The sequence below is a fragment of the Neodiprion pinetum genome, chromosome 4, assembly GCF_021155775.2.
Source record: "Neodiprion pinetum isolate iyNeoPine1 chromosome 4, iyNeoPine1.2, whole genome shotgun sequence".
Classification (NCBI taxonomy): domain Eukaryota; kingdom Metazoa; phylum Arthropoda; class Insecta; order Hymenoptera; family Diprionidae; genus Neodiprion; species Neodiprion pinetum.
In genome coordinates this window covers 38,803,616-38,821,304 of record NC_060235.2, presented here as the reverse complement: position 1 = coordinate 38,821,304, position 17,689 = coordinate 38,803,616, and the positions used below count along the sequence as shown (strand labels likewise).

General features: G+C 39.8%; 1 protein-coding gene across 2 annotated transcripts; it reads right to left on the bottom strand.

The window, feature by feature from the left end:
* Positions 1-1,143: 1,143 nt before the first annotated feature.
* Twi (twist) lies at positions 1,144-17,402 on the bottom strand. 2 transcript variants are annotated; one of them, XM_046622013.2, is made up of 3 exons: positions 16,468-17,402; positions 15,300-15,546; positions 1,144-1,266 (listed from the first exon to the last, which is right to left on the bottom strand). In XM_046622013.2, exons 1-2 carry the CDS (start codon positions 17,387-17,389, stop codon positions 15,407-15,409), a joined length of 1,062 nt encoding a protein of 353 aa, XP_046477969.1. In that variant the 5' UTR covers positions 17,390-17,402; the 3' UTR covers positions 1,144-1,266; positions 15,300-15,406. The 2 variants fall into 2 exon arrangements, with proteins under 2 accessions (XP_046477969.1, XP_046477970.1); XM_046622014.2 differs by lacking the exon at positions 1,144-1,266 and adding an exon at positions 10,320-11,803.
* Between the last annotated feature and the right edge of the window lie 287 nt (positions 17,403-17,689).

Sequence of the window (17,689 nt, the reverse complement as noted above, 5' to 3'; positions counted from 1 at the left end):
GTACGCAACCCGTAGATCACGGCCAATCTCATTGTCGGTTTGTGCCAGACGGTGATGCCGCCGGTGGTGACGGAGGGAACTAATTTAGCCGCAGTCAGTTTGGCGGGAATCCGCCCAAATCCGACGGTACTTACGAAGTTTCCCAGATTCATTTTCTTCTCTTTTTCCCACTCACGGAATCTACGTTTGCCAGTCAATTCGCGTGAAGTTGGAAAACGCTGTGGTAGAATCTCGTTCGAGATAATTGGTCGTGTGAAAAATCTGAAAGTTTAAAAATGTCGAACTGTGATATAACTCTGATATTCTATCGTGCCATCAGCATCCGAGTCGAAAATTTTGCAAACATAAATAGTGACTCGCGATTATTTCTCTTACACAAGCGAGCGAGAGGTTTACCAACCGTTGTAAATGTTAGATTTCCTTTGAATGCCGCATTGTCTAAAACCGCCCGGGAGGAAGGATGCGTCGAGTAAACACGACGAGTTTAAAGTCGATGATGTATACGCGTATATACGTAGCGAAAAAAAAAAACCGCTTGCTCACCTAAACCGAGCAGCTGAATTGTCCGTGAAAACGCGAAGGCGGCATACAAAGGGTGAATTCATCTTCAAATTATTTTTACAACTATAGGTTGAAAATTACCTTATAGCTCAGGAATTTCGTAAATTTGAAATGCTTAACATTGTATCTGGTAATTTTCCTTGAAATTGACCGCCACCAGAGTTTTTTAATGCGAAAATTTTCAACTAACCAGAGCAAACGCCGAGATGATTTACGTACTCCAGGCGACTCAGCAGGCCCGATTCTCCTGTACGCAGCTGATTCTTAAACCGACGAAATCTAACTAAACATCCTCCAGATTTTTAGTCAACTGTAATTACGAGTACCTTGAAATAACAAGGAAGTGAATCGCGAGAGACTTGCGCATGGTTTATAAGAAATAAAATGGATTCTTTCCATGTCCGTTTAATTGCGAAATTTGTCATCACAGCTACTTTACGATCCACGTCAAGCCGTGCGAAATATCCAGCAATTTAATAACGATCATTCCGTATTAATGATCAATGTGCGGTTTCGGCAGAAGAAGAAAACAGCAATTTATTCTTTCGAGAAATAACAAGGAAGTGAGTATTAGGGGTGGAATCTCGCCACCTTCCTCTACAGCCTAACCCAACACGCCCCTGATATTCATCATCCGTAAGGCGCCAGGACATCGGGGAGATGCAGGAGATCCCATCCCGTTCTGGTCCCGTCTCGGCTCGGATCCTGCGCAAATAAGATGCACGTGTCCTTAAAAGTATCTCAAACACACCACATTGGATGTTCCGTCAAAGGCTGACACGCACATTAATAATTTTTCGTTAATTTTATTCTAGTGTATGATGAGGATATCCTCACTGCAAGGAGCAATGATTTTTGCCAACATAAACACAGATATAACTGATTTATTTCATGTAAGTAAATACGTGTTTATAAAAAGATTACTAGCAGATTTATAAAAAGTAAAATTGAAAAATCCATGAACTTAAATTTTTCCTATTTTTTAGATATACAACTGTACCAAAATTGATTTATTAACTTGTATTGGGTAATTACTCCTTTTTCATTCAATAAATAAACAAATAAATAAACACATCGTTATCTTCGAACTCGAGGGTTGATAATAATTCCCATCCATACCACACAAAAATGAATCGATCTGTTAAATGTTTCAAATTTCGATTGGAACGAGACATATACATTTAAACAGTTTAACTGCCTCCGAATCTTCAGAATCTCGTAATTCTCAGTTTCAGTATTGCGCCGAAAGAGTCAGTAATTTAAATTCCCTGGAAGCGAGGGTAAAATACGTGATTAAAAAGCGCTGACTTTGACGAGATTTTCGCCGTCCCGGATATGATCCGGCGGGAGTTCGGGAAACCAATTTAAAAAGTCATCAGTCGTCCGAATAGTTCGAGGAATCGTTTTACATCTTGTTTCCTGGTCTGGGCCTTCCGCTTCGAAGACCGTCTCATAGTCGACTTTACACCGTGATGTGATCTAGGTGCACATGCACGAAGGCACACAGAGATCGCACAGAAGCTTTTCGATGTTTCGTAAGTCTCTCGTTGCCACGAGGAACGTTTCGTGCCGCCTTCGTCCTTGCCAGCCAATGCTCAAGATAATTAAGCGAGGGGAGGACCTCATTACGCGACTTAACGAGCTCCCTTCACCGACCCCGAAAGCCCTTCCAAGTCCTTCTTCTCCGCCTTGGGATCTACCAACATCGGCCAGGACTCTTTCCTCAATAAATCGCATCCTTCATTTCCTCCCGCAGTCCCGTCGGAGGGACCTTCCGAAATTCTTTTCGGCTCTTCACGTCTTTCTCGGTCTATGTCAAAATGACAATGAATCATGAGCTATCGTAGCGAGAGAAATCTGCGACGAACGAGCATACAGAAAAACGTAACAGGGTAAGTGGGTGAAAATTTCGTTTACCCACGCTTTTACCCCCAGATTAGAACTTATGCTGTAATTCCAGTTCATACGCTCTGTAAACTTGACGTCGTCATAATTGTACACCGAAATGGTCCGTGTGAAAAGTTAAGTTCCTTCAAACTGTGTGGCACCGGTTGAGCTGTGAACGATGTTTGGAAAGTGGTCGACGGTCTGTAAGCGACTGTAGCTGTTACACATCCTTACGTACACAAGGCCACCGTACCTTGTACCTCAAAACCGAGGTTGAAATTTGTTTCCTCGCATATAAACCGATAGGCGTTGTAACAAAAAGAAAGGATGAAGAAAAAAGAAAATTTCAGTCGCCGTATCTATTTCCATCTTCCTGGTATAAGTGGAACCTCATGTGCAACGCGAGTCTGTACAGCAACGGATAGAGCTCAGGAATATGTATGCCTTAGGTTGGGTTTAGGTGAGCCTTCTTGGCTTCGATGGAAGGCCCTGTTCTTCCACCGCGTAACTCAGCGTGGTTTACGGGACGTAACGGCCGCTATATTCCCGGGGGATAAATATCATCGAATCGGGTCTAAATATGACGGGTTAAATTTGTCGGGCCAACGTCGAACAGTCAAAACACCGCGACCCTCGACGCGTAATTATAATCGCATATCGACGCCTCTTAAGAAAAGTATCACGACTCAGATTTCTTACGAAAACTAACACGTTGAGATTTACACCGCGAAAACTGGCATGTTTCGGGTCTTCTATATTTCTATTATCGCGACGTTGTATCGTTCTTTGACCGTGTACTGTGAAATGTACAAATGGCGTACAAAAGACGAGGTTGAAGTTACTAACGTTATCGTAACGGAACATTGGGAAAAAATTACTATTTTCTTACGCTTACAATGATTTTTTTACTGTATTGTTCCATTAGGGTTTACTTAATTGAATCGTTACGATAACCTTACTATAACTTAAATGTGATTATTAAAGTTACTTTGCAAATTACATGAAACGTTTTAGTTTTCGTAAGAAATTTTAAACATGCTAAACTTTTCGTAACAGGCGTCGATATGCTCTTGGGAAAAGAGACCCTTTAAAATTCAGGACAATTATGGCAAGGATTGAGGTCCGGATAATCGGGCGATGATTTACTCGTGACGGACCTAAGATTGTAACGAAAGAACCGGTAGGTGCAGTGCGCAAGAATTTATCGTCGAAGATGCGGTAAAAAATCTTTTCGAGATAAGCGCACTGTTAAAAATGATTGTGATTTTACTATAGATTTAGCGTACAAAAGAGTTGTCTATTTACGAAATCAGATTGCAAATATGAATGGAAAATTTTCGATTTTACTAAAATTTATAAAGGAAAAACACGCTAAAGTAATTCGAATTTACTAAATTACGTAGTAAATTTAATGTATTTGCTAATTGAATGAACATTAAATGTACACTGATAGAAATTTTTAGTCCAGGTTACCGCTCAGTCCTTAACTATTTTCATTTTTTACCACAATCGAAAAATATAGTTCCAGGTAGAAAATGAAAATTAGTTTTCTATCTGTTACCGGAAAGTCTAGTATCCGTTACTACTCTTTCTCATTATCATCACTGTTACTATATTTTCATCTAACTGTTGCGAAAACTTAACGCTTGTGCAACAATAAATTGACGTTAAAGCCTTGTTTAACTAAAAAAAGTAGAGTAAACCTCAGAAACTGATTTTGCGTTCCAGTTACCAAAAAAAGGATCGACGATAGTGCAAAATGGTTACGTAAACCTTCGTTTTTCGTAATTCCAACAATATTCAAACAATTTTTTTAACAATACCTGTTTTACCGAACTTTTCTGATTACTGTAAGAAATGAAATTTTTCTCAGTGTATGGTGAATTCACTGTTCCGTATCCGAATAAAACTTTCAATACAGCGTAGGAAGTTCTATACATAAATTTTCAACACCGCGATGCCTCCGCGTCTGTAATCCTTCTCTGCGGCATCACTGTAGTCGACACTTGTTTATTGCCTCGTTCGTCTCATTTTTGTTCTGCAGTAAAACCGGCTGCATCCCACAGCTCCAGCTCCGACACATCGCACGTATAATCGGTATAATGTACGCACCGCGATCCAACACGCATGCGTCTTGTCATCGTCGCGAAATAACTGCAGCGCGATTTTACGATCTCGTATTTGGAATACGTCCCTCAAACACCCTTGGATCGCCGAAACCGAGATCATGCGCAACACGTTGCGTTTCATTTTTGACAAATTCACTTTTTTTTTTTTTCTTGTGTAACGCAAAAAGTTTTAACTGATTTTATTACGAACATGTTTTAGTATAATAGAATTGATATTAAAATATTTTAGATACGAATAGTTTTATTGTCACACGATTTTTTTAGTTTTTGTTTTTTACATATGTACAGTTGTTATAAACAAAAATGAGGTTATATATATGGTGTTGCAGTACAATGGTCAAAAAAATTTCGTGACAAGGAAGGCGCTTACTAATTTTGAAACACCTATCTAACCTCATTATAAAACCGCATTTATTTTGATTCGATCAAAAGTTTAGGTTTCAGTTTTTTTGTTACAGCTACTACCAATAAAATTGAATGTTTAACGTTTTGACCAAACTTTTTTGAATCAGGCTATTTTGTTATTTACTATACATACCAGTCAATTACTTACAATAAATAACAGAACAGCCTGAATCAAAAAAAGTAAGCCAGATCGATAAAAATTCAATTTGACTGGTAGTAGCTGTAACTAAAAAACTAAACCTGATCGTATCAAAACGAATATATGGTTTTATATTGAGGGTAGACAGGTATTTCAAAATTAGTAAGCACTTTACTTGTTCAAAAATTTCGTTGACCAGTGTTATTTGTCTCGAAATTCACTTCTTTCTTATCCTATCATTCGATAGTTGGGTTAATAAGAGAAATTTAACAAAAATCTAACAAATTTGTCGCGAAGTACGTAAAATTTACCACCGATTTCAAAGTCAAGAGGTGTTTGAGACTGTCTAATTTGCGCGTCATAATTATCATGACGTCACTCTTCGGCAGGATTCCTAACCTAACCTAACTATTAATACCGAACAATGACGTCACGAGAATGATGGCGCGGATTCAAAACAGCGAGTCTTAGATCTCGTGACTTTAATTTATGACCATACTTTTAATCGCTTAGCTTTATTTTACTAATAAATTAAACATATGTCAAACATTCTCCCCTCGGCGTAAATCTCCGATGTTTAATAGGCGCGATACAATCATGTACAAAAAACAAAAAAATAAAAAATTTGCAAAATTCTAACCTCCTTTGGCGAGGAGGGAGAAAACCTCGTCCCTGATTCACCGATTCACCCTAAAATCCTGTGATATTTCCAAATACCAGAAAGAGCGAACGGGGTCGTCGTGCGGTATGAGAAACGCGGGTGGAAAACCTCGGGTGGGCCGAAGTTTTACAGACCTACTTGCTGAGCGGACTGCAGGAGTTAAATCGTTGAAAAGTATAAGAACGGTTGTCGGTCCGTAGGCAAGCCGCGATCGTAAAACCGAGTTGAAACGTACTCCCCATCTTGGAGATCGGTCCGTTCGTCTTGTCGGTGGCAGTTACGGGAATCTGAGAAACCGGCTAATCTAAACATAGACGGATCGCGGCGCGCCCCGCGCAAACGGACCCGGGTGACAGACGGCTCAAGGATTCTTTCGTTTATACGAATTAAAACCGAGACGGGATCCCCTCGCAAAGCTGTGCGTTATACAACGTATACAAGTCTCGACTTCTCCCTCGTCGCACTCAACTTCCACGAGGCTGAATGTCCGAAGATGGTTTTTTTTTCATCACTTTCTGGATATAGGAGCTGAAAGATGGTCGGAAAATCTGTTCGATATTAGCAACACTGAGAAAAGTTTCATTTGTTGCAGTAGTTAGAAAAATTCAGTAAAACAGGTATCGTTGAAAAAAACTGTTTGAATATTGTTGGAATTACGAAAAACGAGTCACGCCTAACCATTTTGCGATATCGTCGATCCTTTTTTGGTAATTGCAACGCAAAATCAGTTTCTCAGGTTTACTCTACTTTTTTAGTTAAACGAGGCTTTAACGTCAATTGAATCGTTGCACGAGCGTTAAATTTTCGCAACAGTCGCAAGAAAATATAGCAACAGCGATCGTAATGAGAAAGAATAGTAACGGATACCAGACTTTCCGGTAGCAGCTAGAAAACTAATTTTCATTTTCTACCTGGAACTATATTTTTCGATTGTGGTAAAAAATGAAAATAGTCAAGGACTGAGCGGTAACCGGAACTAAAAATTTCTTTCAGTCAACAACGACAAATTTCTGACCAAATTTTAGTGGTTTAGCCATAAAAAAATTCACGAAGTCGAGCTCAAGCGAATGACCATGGCATACGATTTGCGCAGCAGGCATTTCGTGGAAAGAATCCATGGATGATTGATTATTTGAAATTGCAGGGGATGATTTGATTTACACGTGTATTTTTTTTTCCGACGTATTTCTTCCGTTAATAGACCGTGTCAATTGTCTGCCTTTTCATTACCGATATCCGACACTGTGCTACTTATCCGTACGCATTAGCAGGACAAAGCGTTGAACGAAGTGATTCTGTCACGATGCCAGAAACGTTGAACAGACGGGGATCGTTACAGTGAAGGAATATGAGTTATTTACTTCCGGAAGAGAAAAGTACGGCTGATTTGCGGGACAGGGAGTAACTGCCAACTCGGATTTTACTTAGGCGCCGGTTTACTATACACGTATATGAGGTAGTTTTAGAAACGATCGTTTAGTGGCAACCACCTTTCACACTTAGGCAGCTGGCGATGGCTCGCGACTATGTAAGCCGATTGGAATGAAGCTCTGTTGCACTCTTCGCTTTTCAAAATCCGCTCGGTCCTTAACTATTTTCATTTCTTACCACAATAAAAAAATATAGTTCTAGGTACAAAATGAAAATTAGTTTTCTAGCTGTTAACGGAAAGTCTAGTATCCGTTGCTATTCTTTCTCATTACGATCACTGTTGCTATATTTTCTTGCAACTGTTGCGAAAATTTAACGCTCGTGCAACGATAAATTGACGTTAAAGCCTTATTTAACTAGAAAAGTAGAGTAAACCTCAGAAACTGATTTTGCGTTGCAATTACCATAAAAGGATCGACCATAGCGCAAAATGGTTAGGCGTACCTCGTTTTTCGTAATTCCAACAATGTTCAAACAATTTTTTAACGATACCTATTTTACTGAATTTTTCTAGTTACTGTAACAAATAAAATTTTTCTCAGTGTAACGATTTTTTTTATTTTGAACCACTGTAATGGCATCCACCATTGCAAATGGATGTCTGACCTTAGATTCGTCATCAGTGATCCATAAAACCTTCAACCACCAATTTCTACGATAATTCGAATATTTTTAGATTTTTTTAAACCGTATTGGATCCCTATTTTGGGATTCGGAATCTGACTTCAGATTCGTGATCAGCCACGCGATAAATCAAAGAATACCAATTTTCATGCAAATCCAAATGTTTTTAGTTTTTTTTCTTCAGCTTATTGAATATGCGAAATTTAAATTTTTCAAATCTGACCTCAGATTCGTGATTAGCCACCTAAAAAACCTCACGGTACCAATTTTCATTAAAAATCCATTCATCCATTCTCAAGATATCATCATTTTTATTGGACTTTTTGGAATTCTGTTATTCAAATAATTTTCTCTTCAAACAAAAAACGGGAAATTAAAAACTGCACGAACGCAAATTGTTCATCAAAAAAATGAAAAATCAGGTATAATTTACGTATCAAATATCGATGATTCCCACTTACCGTTGCCTCTCAAACACACGCTTGTAATTTAAGAAAATTTAATCCTCTCTTTCCCGCCGTTCCGTTTCGTCTTGCAGTGTACAGTTCCTTTGATGCATCCGAAAAAACGTCGATCAACCGTGAAAGAAACGCCAAACTGAGCGAAAATCGAGTCGCAAAATGGAAAAAAAAACGAATAAAAATTTTTTAAAATATTCCCTTCCTCGAACGCGAGCGAAAAAAATGATGTAACCGTAAATCGTGTACAGATACAAATTTTTTTTCACTTCCGCACGCGTCGCGCTATCGGAAGTTGGAACTTTAGCGACTGAAATCTTGGCGACAAGATTCCGGCTCGTCTGATTCGCCGATAACGAATGAAATGACGCGCAAGCTCTATCGGATGAAACGATTCGTGAACTCGAGCGAGGCGGAGCTTGTAAAGTCTGGTTGCGATAATATTTGCACTAACCCGAGGCGATCCATTAGCCGAAAGAGCAAGGAAGGCGTGCGTCGAGTCTAGTCGGTCAGTTTTATTGAGCCAATGTGACAGACAGAAGCTGCAGAGTCTCCTTCGACATTTTCGAAGATTCGTAGATTCTGCTCGAGTTGCGATTTGCGTGTTCTTTTGGTAAAATCTGCTAAGTGAAATTTCCCGGGATTTATGACGATCGTTTCCGGAAAGCGAATTTGGGGGCGTCGATGGAACAAGGAACCTGATACAATATAGTCAAATTCTTCCAGTCTTTGGAAATTTTTCGCGCACAATTAACTGTACAAATGAGAAATGAAACGGTTGTGTCAAAATCATTCGATATTCTCCGTTTTATTTACTATACCGACGATTTTTTTTTTTCAAATATAAAAATACTGTACAATATATATAATAATATGAACGTAATATACCACGTATCATGTATATAACGTTCTAACAAAAGCTGCATGGTAGCAATAACAGAGGAATGAAAAGCTAACTTTATATTCTAGACTTAATATTTCACAGATTGTAAAAATGATGAACAATTACTAAAGGCACTGCGATGTATATAATTTATTTCACGAGCTTTGATAATGAGGATCCTGCTTTTGATTGTTTTTTATTGTCGTGTGTTTTTTTTCTCCTCAGACACACACACACACACACACACACAGTTCGGTGTTGATAAATTATTGCATTATCCGGCCACTGCAAAATAGGCATACCGAATGATTATCGTCGATATCGTTATTGTTGAATATAAAATATCGTACAACCACCTACTTATATATAAATATTCTGAAAAACTATTGGCTAAACTATATGTATATATAGTATAATGATTCATGGCATAATATACAGATAAAACAGTAACAACGATGCGGACAAAATACGAATAAGCTAGCTTCAAAATTTCACTGTACAATGTATAGAAAGAAGCTTAATCTCGCATATTTATTACTCCACACTATATGCACTACGTAGTGTTTGGTATTTTAACTGTACGACCAAGGCTTGAATAAAAAAAAGGCACTGAAGTATAGCAACGACACTATTAGGACGATGCCGATTTTTTCACTTGGCATTCGGAATTTCTGATTTCATACTTATACATCTTACGTTATATTCTAGATTCTACGCGTACTTTAACTTACAATTAAACCTAAATGAAGATATGCGGCTCGTAAAACTTACGGGACTAGGAGAACCATTTCTGAATCTCTCCATACAAATCTTACCTACCATATGTAAAACTTATATGTAATAATTATTCTATTTACGAATACGTTAATATTCATACGTGTCATATATATATATACACATATATACAAATACAAGATAAAGTATACACTTTTCATAAATACAAAACGATTTATTGTACACATTCGTAGACAATATACAAAATAGAGAATTGACAAAATCGTGGCTCGATGAACCCAAGGCATAAAAAGAAAAAAGAAAAGAAAAAAGAAAAAAAAAAACTCCGCGTAGACAACCGTAGATAAACTATAACATAAACTTTCGCAATTGCAGAGCGATAGAATTTCAGGCACTTTTTGGACGTTCGAGTGTATTAATCAAATAGCTTATAATTATCTGAGACTAATGATAAAAAAAAAACAAAAAAAAAAAAAAAACAAAAAAAAACTTACAGATCTATTCGGTTAGATTATAGGTATTTATCTAATCGTAAACCTGATTTCGATTTTGAACCCAAGCCGACGTTTTATAAAAATTTCGCCACGCAGACACGATGTTCGTAAATGATACTATATAAATGCATTTGCAGGTTCGCCGTCATCTCGAGGTGTCATAAATTGAATTTAACGTTTTTGGCACGAGGAATTCAGCCCGACGTGTTACAACACTGGCAACACTTAACGGGCATTTGATTTGCGGGTTTTCGCTGCCACGGTGGTATCATGTACGATAAATCGTGCAATACACATCGTCCGTTGTTCGCATTAACGTCGATTGGTCAACGAGAGTATAAGCAAGTAACTTTACGCCCCTTCGGTATCTGAGAAATGTATCGGGGGGTGGGGAGAAAAAGAAAAAGATCAAAAAAGATAAGAAAAACAAAAACAAACAAATAAATAAATTTAAAAAGAAAATTAAAACACGTATATTTAAACATCGCGTGGAACTGCACGCAACGTCAACAACTCCCGCGCGTTTTAGGTAAAATTCTAACGATCCCTGGAGCGTCTAAAGCAACAATGCAGATCCCGTGGAAGCAGCATCCTCATCATCCCCCACGACGCGACAGCTGTCCCCGGTCTTTTCGAATTTTTTTTACCTCCCCGCATCCAGTGTCACTTATATATTTATTATACGTGGTGTGTCCGACGAACGCGTGAAAATTTTATAACAAATGTAAGCTCGCCGATAGAGAAAGAGTTTGAATAATACGATGTTTGAATTAGAATTAAGGAGGGATAAAATAATGTAAAAATATAACTATCGGTTCAAAAACGATGGACGAGATAATCACGCACGGTATGTATTTAACAACTTTCGCGCAGCCGAATGCAGAGCATCCAGAATGGACGAGATCCATGAACTTAAAGAAATTCTTTAGTCTTGTCGTTTGTTTTTATATCACCGCTAGCTGCTTATACTGCCGATGCTGATGCTGCTGTTGCTGCAGCAGCAACGCTACGAGAAGTCGTCTTCCCCCCATCATCTCCGTTTCGATATATAACGATACAATAAGTTAGCTCCTGCTACTATCTGTTGCTGCTGCTGCTGCTGCTGCTGTCATGCTTGCGGTAAAAGAACGACCGAAACCGACGTGTCTTTTTTAATTGAATGCAAAGAGATTTATCGCCGCTGTGCACCGTTTATGTGGAGGATTTGGAGGAGAAAAAAAAATTGAGAAAAACAAGTCGGATTACGTACATCGAGGCGGTGGATGGAAAGGGATGAATTGATTCGCAACCCTTTTTTTTTATCTGCTAATTTTTTATTTTTTCATTCTATCGCCTTACTCTTCGTAGCCGAGAAATCCCCGTTTCGTTATCGTACGATTTGTTGTATTCCATGAAACTGCAAGGGAAAATTATATCGTAAAACATTGAGGGTGAATTTTGTAAATGTATTTGGATATTCGGTGGTTGTTGAATTTGAAAATGTTGAGAAGGAGAAAAAATGGTTTCAACTTTTACCCTCCTGCAGTGCTATTCGATTTTACATGTGAATACAGTAAAAACTTCAATCTATAATCGAAAAAATTGGTTGTGAAAAGTAAAAATTTTACCCCTCCCATGTATTGTGTGAATTAAATTGAATTGACTTGAATCTCACCTTGAAAATTGTTAGGCGTTTACCTTTACTTACAGTTATTGTTAAATTCTATAATTTTCCCGCGATATTTCGCATACGAACGTAATGTATAAGCATATTCCGTAAAATAGACACGCGAGTACCTATAATAACTTTGCGTCGAATCGCGGGGATGGAAATCCATTAGCGTTAAAAATCATTAACCCGTCGAAAGCGAGAACTGCATAGTCGTGCATAGTTTTAACGGGCGGGAAAGTTTGCTTTGGTTGGCTTAAAATAACTAACTCCCTTCTGAAATATTCACACGGTTATGGTTACCACGGCAGCCAGCGTGGAGAGGAGAGGAGAGGAGAGGAGAGGAGATGAGCTGCTGGTTTCGTGTACGAGATGAGCTACGCGTTCCGATTACCCAAACACGAATACCTACCACCTACCTACTGCGATGCACGACGAGGATTCTCCGGGCTACAAGCTCCTTATACTTCGCAGCATCTTTACCAGGAAAGACGCTTTTAAAAGCTCAAACCCGCAGCACCGTGCATGCCTTGGGAAAATATAATATTGTAACCGGAATGTGTCTCTCATTGCCTCGGTGATGCGGCCGATGGGCGCCGAGATACGATACTTGATCTTTTCTTTTTACACACTCCGCCTTACTTTACACTATAATGTGAAATACAGACACAGACAGGTATTAGTCTTCGTTCTACCGGCGCCAAAATTCGACGTCGATTTTTAACAGGGTGGTCACGAATTTTTTTTTGGGGAAAAAAAAGGTTTTCCGTACGATATTTTTCCCCGGTATCTGGTAAGTTACTAATACCTAGTTTTAACTGACATTTTCCCCGGTATCTGGTAAGTTACTAAAACCTAGTTTCAACTGACAGTTTCCCCGGTATCTGGTAAGTTACTAAAACCTAGTTTTAACTGAAATTTGCCCCAGTTTCTGGTAAGTTACTAAAACCTAGATCGTACAGATTATTAACTCTATATTCGGCTGAAATTCAATTGAAATTGAAGAAGAATATGATTTAGAAAACAGTTAGCTCAAGCGAATTTGATTTTCTCGACGAAAAAAGCAAACTAGTTAACTTAAAAAAATCATTTCTAATTCCTACGATAGAAAACTGATGTGTTTAGTTTTTTCGATGACCAAATCAAAAATCCCCCGACATTCCCAAGTGCGTGACCGCTCTGTTTAATCTCCGACATTTCCATCGATTGTATTTAGTATTTCCTGCACCGTGGTTTTTCAAACTGCCATATAAAACGCGGTTCTTACGGGAAAAAGAAACCACTGCTTTTACGGAGTAAAAATACCGTCTATTTACGTTGTATCATATATGTATGTACATAGGTATGTATATGCATGCATGGATATATAAGGGAGATAAATTTGTTGTGCAAATGACGTGCACCTCGTGTGTTTGTTTGAGCTCGTTAAGTGCCGCGGAGCGGCTTTTTCTCAAGTGTGACGAAAAGTTGAATGAAGAGGTAGGAACTCGCGAGGAAAATTTAACCCCCCGAGAATCGGGAGCGTGTGCTTGCGGCAGGCAGGTATAAGAGTATAAGATGTGCCGTATTTACGAGTACATGCTCGACAAAGATAAGACACTTTTCATTTTTTCAAGCAGTTTGGTGTCTTGAGAGAATTTTCTTCTTTTTTTATTATTTTTTTTTTTTTTCTTACCGTGCATAATTCAAGATCACTTGAGAGTGAATCGTACGCGGAATGTTTGACGGTCGTGAGTATAAAAGCTGTGGGTGAAAAATCCGACGTTGAGACACTATTGTCGTAAGTTTTCTAATATTTATACGACTCAACGATCAATTTCGTTACTAATAATTCCAACTGACACGTGTAACAGAAAGTGATAATCTCGAAAACACGAAATAATCATACAGTGTGGAAAATTAAATTGTTCACATTGGAAATAAGAGACTGTTGTTTTTTGTTTTTTTTTTTTCGAAAATACGTAGATTAAAAAATCGTCTGAATTGTAACATTTTAAATGGGATAAGAAATCATTTCTAATTCCTATGATAGAAAACTGATGCGTTTAGTTTTGTCGGAAAGGAAGGATTTTAATTTTGTAGAACGGCTTCGACGCCGGTGAAAATCGAGTTCACAGATTCGCCGAATCCAATTCGTTTCTCATTTCACTGCGGTTGGTGAAAATCCCAGTCCGGATTTATGAATCGAAGGATGGCGACGCGGTGCGAGGGTTAAACGGGTCTTTTCGGCGACGGACACTTTGCTAACAACCTGCAGATACGCGGCATGACGCAGTTTGTGCAAGCTAACAGTATTCAAATGTATATCTCGTGTTAGTCAACGGAGTTACGACGATTTCTCGACGGCTGCAAAGTATCTAATAGACCAGCACCAGCAGCATCATCACAACCGGCCGGAAACATAAATTATTTACGGTTAATGCCTAACTGTTTAAACTCTGTGTGTGTGTGTGTGTCGTTTTATATTATAAGTTTTATTCGTTGCAGAATAGCGGAAATATCGTTATATCCGTGTCGCTGCTGCTTATGCTGCTGCACATCTTCGCTAGCAACGGACGTCTATTTCCGGTACACGTCGACGTTTTTAACAAGCCTTCGGTTAATTGCGAGGAAAAATTTGTCCAAGGTAAAAAAAAAATAAAAAAAAATAAAAAACGGCGCAATTCTTGCCAAGAAATTAAGTCAACCTCACGCATCCGACGCAACAATTACATTTCGCTAATTTTCGATCCAGCGAAAATTAGAACCAAACTGTTCACAGATATCTTAATAGTCTTTCAACCTCGATCGCGTCACTCTCTTTGCGTTTGATTTTTAGTTCTAACTTCTTCTCGATACGATAAAGTTTACGCATCGAAGTAAAATATCAAAATTATCCAGACTTTTTTCTCACCGTTTAGAGTAAAACAGCCTTTTTTACTATTCTTGAGGGTTCAACGAGATCAAGAAATGAGACATTGACGCGATGAAGAAGAAGAAGAATGGCTTCGCATCCACGCCAAGATACACAAATGCAAATAGATGCGTACATATAACAAACGGTTGTTTTACATTTTGGCGCGTACGTGAATTTAACGCGAATCTTGGACTTTCAGGAATTGCGTGAACGTGTAAATAATTCAATCGCCAAAGTTACGCGCCGTGAAATCTGCAAACAGTGGCACTTGAATTGATCCTTAAAGTAAACTTAATAAAAAAAAACCTGCAACTAAATCGAAAGTTTAATCTAAAAGTTAAATATTACCGGGACGTTTCTGCAACGGTAGCAGCAGCACGGAAGAAACGAAGACATCACAATAAATAGCTTCCAGAGTATTCCGGACAATATGCAGATCAAAGATGACGACGTTATTACAGATTAAAGTTCAAATCGCCCTCCATTCTCCACATGTTAAATGCCGTTGTTAATTTGTCCTGCGCGGTGTAATTTCGCGACAAAGAGCCGGTGATCTTCCTAGCTCCGAGTACAATTTTCCCGGGACTCCGTTCTCCTGAAAGAAGGGAAAAGTATGAGGATAAAAAAAAAGAAGGAAAGAAAGTAAAAATATACGAAAAATTATTGAAATAAGAAAATTCCTCGAGATTGTAATGCAGTGAAAGAAACGTCGAGGTGGATGTATAACTCGCGATTTTATGCGATCATTAAAACGGTCATCGGCCGGTTAACGTCCCGCGTTGTCATTAGTCACGCAACTAAGTTATGTCCCTGTTTTCCATCCAGCTCGCGAGTATGAGACGTCGGCTGTTTGCGGCTCGTTCGAACATGTCGAGAGTCTGAGGGTGCCGAGTGAGATAGCTACTGTTCATCCTGGTCCTGAAGGAGGAGGAGGAAGAGGAGGAGGAGCGCGGATGATTGAGTAAGACTTGTTCCCCGATGGCAGGCAGCGCGAGTTTCGTTAGTTCGTAACTCAAACGAAAAGGCGCGAAAAACAGCCGAACACACCCGGTGATTTAAAAATCGAATTCAAGCCTCGAGGTTCTCGCAGCCACCGTTAAAGAGTTGTGTAAAACGAAGAAGAAAAGAAGAAGAATGCGCAAAACTCGTCTCTGCGCTAATTATTTTATATTATAAACAATCCGCAAACAGTCTCGCCTCGTGTAAGATAAATAATTACCTCTGTTCCCAGGTCGCATCGTCTCGAGAGGAAAGAAAGAAAAGGAATCGCGGGTGAAATTTTGCAAGGATCGATATTTGGAACGATCGATATACGGTGTCGAAAATTCAAAGTCGAATCGTTCGAAGTCTCGATCGGGTATTGAAAGTGTCGCCGATCGGTAAATCGATTTACTTTATCAGCGCGTATTTTCAAAAATTCCCATAACGTACAACGGCCGATCCGAGTATCGATAGTTGAAATTTTTCACTCCCCATCCCGTAAAGAACGCGCGTACCTACAAAGTTAGCTACTAACCGTTGTCCTCGAGTCCCTCTCGGTTTTCGGTACTGCAGTGAAGCACTTGATAGAGAAAGTCGATGTACCGCGTGGCGAGCTTGAGGGTCTGTATCTTGCTGAGCTTGTCACTCGGCATAGTGGGTATGATCTGTCTTAGGGATGCGAAAGCCTCGTTGAGGTTCTGCGTCCTCTGTCGCTCTCTGTGGTTGGCCATGACCCTCTGATTCTGTATCTCTTCAACGGTAGCGCCGCTCTTCCTCCGAGCCTTGAGCTTTCCCGCGGAGGATTGGGAGTCCCCGTCGGACTCGCTGCAGTTTTCGGTACTGAGCTTCCGCTTCCTCTTCGAAACGTTAACCGGGGCTCTCCCTCTCTCGAAGAACCCTTGCTGAACATTCGTCGAGCCCGTCGCTACGACGTCCGGCTTCAACTCCGTCGCATCGGGCTTGTACTTCGCAAGCTCGGGCTTGTACTCCGTCGGATCCGGTTTGTACCCGGGCTGGTGACCGACGTAGGTCGTCGCCGTCGGTGCCGAGGTCATTTCCTCACCCGAGGAGTACATCTGCGGGGATGGTGTAAGGTAAAAGCTGGCCTCGTTGTCCCTGCTCGCGTGGCTGTGATCGGACAAAAATCCAGGGGATTGATCGTCGTGCCGTCTTTCGTAATCGCCCTGGCCGTGAAGAGCCTCCCTCTCGTAGCTCTGCATTTTCTGCTGTTGATCCGGGAACTCGTAAACGATGTAAGGTTGGTGCTGCTGATAGAGCTGGGGATTGGAATGAAAAACCGGAAGCAGGTGTGTCGGTGGTGAAAATCTCTCGTTGTAATTGTTAGGCGAGCTGCTCGCGCTACTTCCGGCACTGTGAGGTATACCGGAACCACCCCCGAGCTGGTGGTTGTATATTACCTGGGGCCTGAACTGACTCTGCTGCGGCTGGGACTGCATTTCGAGTTTGCGTTGGCTCGCTCCTCTCGAGTTTGAAGAAGAAGAGATGAGAAGAAAAAAAAAAAAAAATGCAACCCACCCCTAGTGATTTTTTAAATTATATCCTAATTTTCGTCTTGTCTCTGCCCGCGTCACATCGGCACGGAGCCGTTTGTTTCCCTTAACCCTCGCGAATTCGTACTCTTCGATATTTTCAAAACATCCTGGTCGATGATAATTTTTTTTCCTTCTTCACCCCCTCCCCCCTAGTTTCTCACTCAAGGCAAATTATCAAGCGGTATAGAATCGATCATCGTACCG

Excerpts from the sequence above, each read along its gene's own strand:
- Twi (XM_046622013.2), bottom strand. The coding sequence starts at position 17,389 with ATGCAGTCCCAGCCGCAGCAGAGTCAGTTCAGGCCCCAGGTAATATAC. Across the intron at positions 15,547-16,467 it reads AGAGGGACTCGAGGACAACG|GAGAACGGAGTCCCGGGAAA; the intron begins GTTAGTAGCTAA and ends CCCTTCTTTCAG.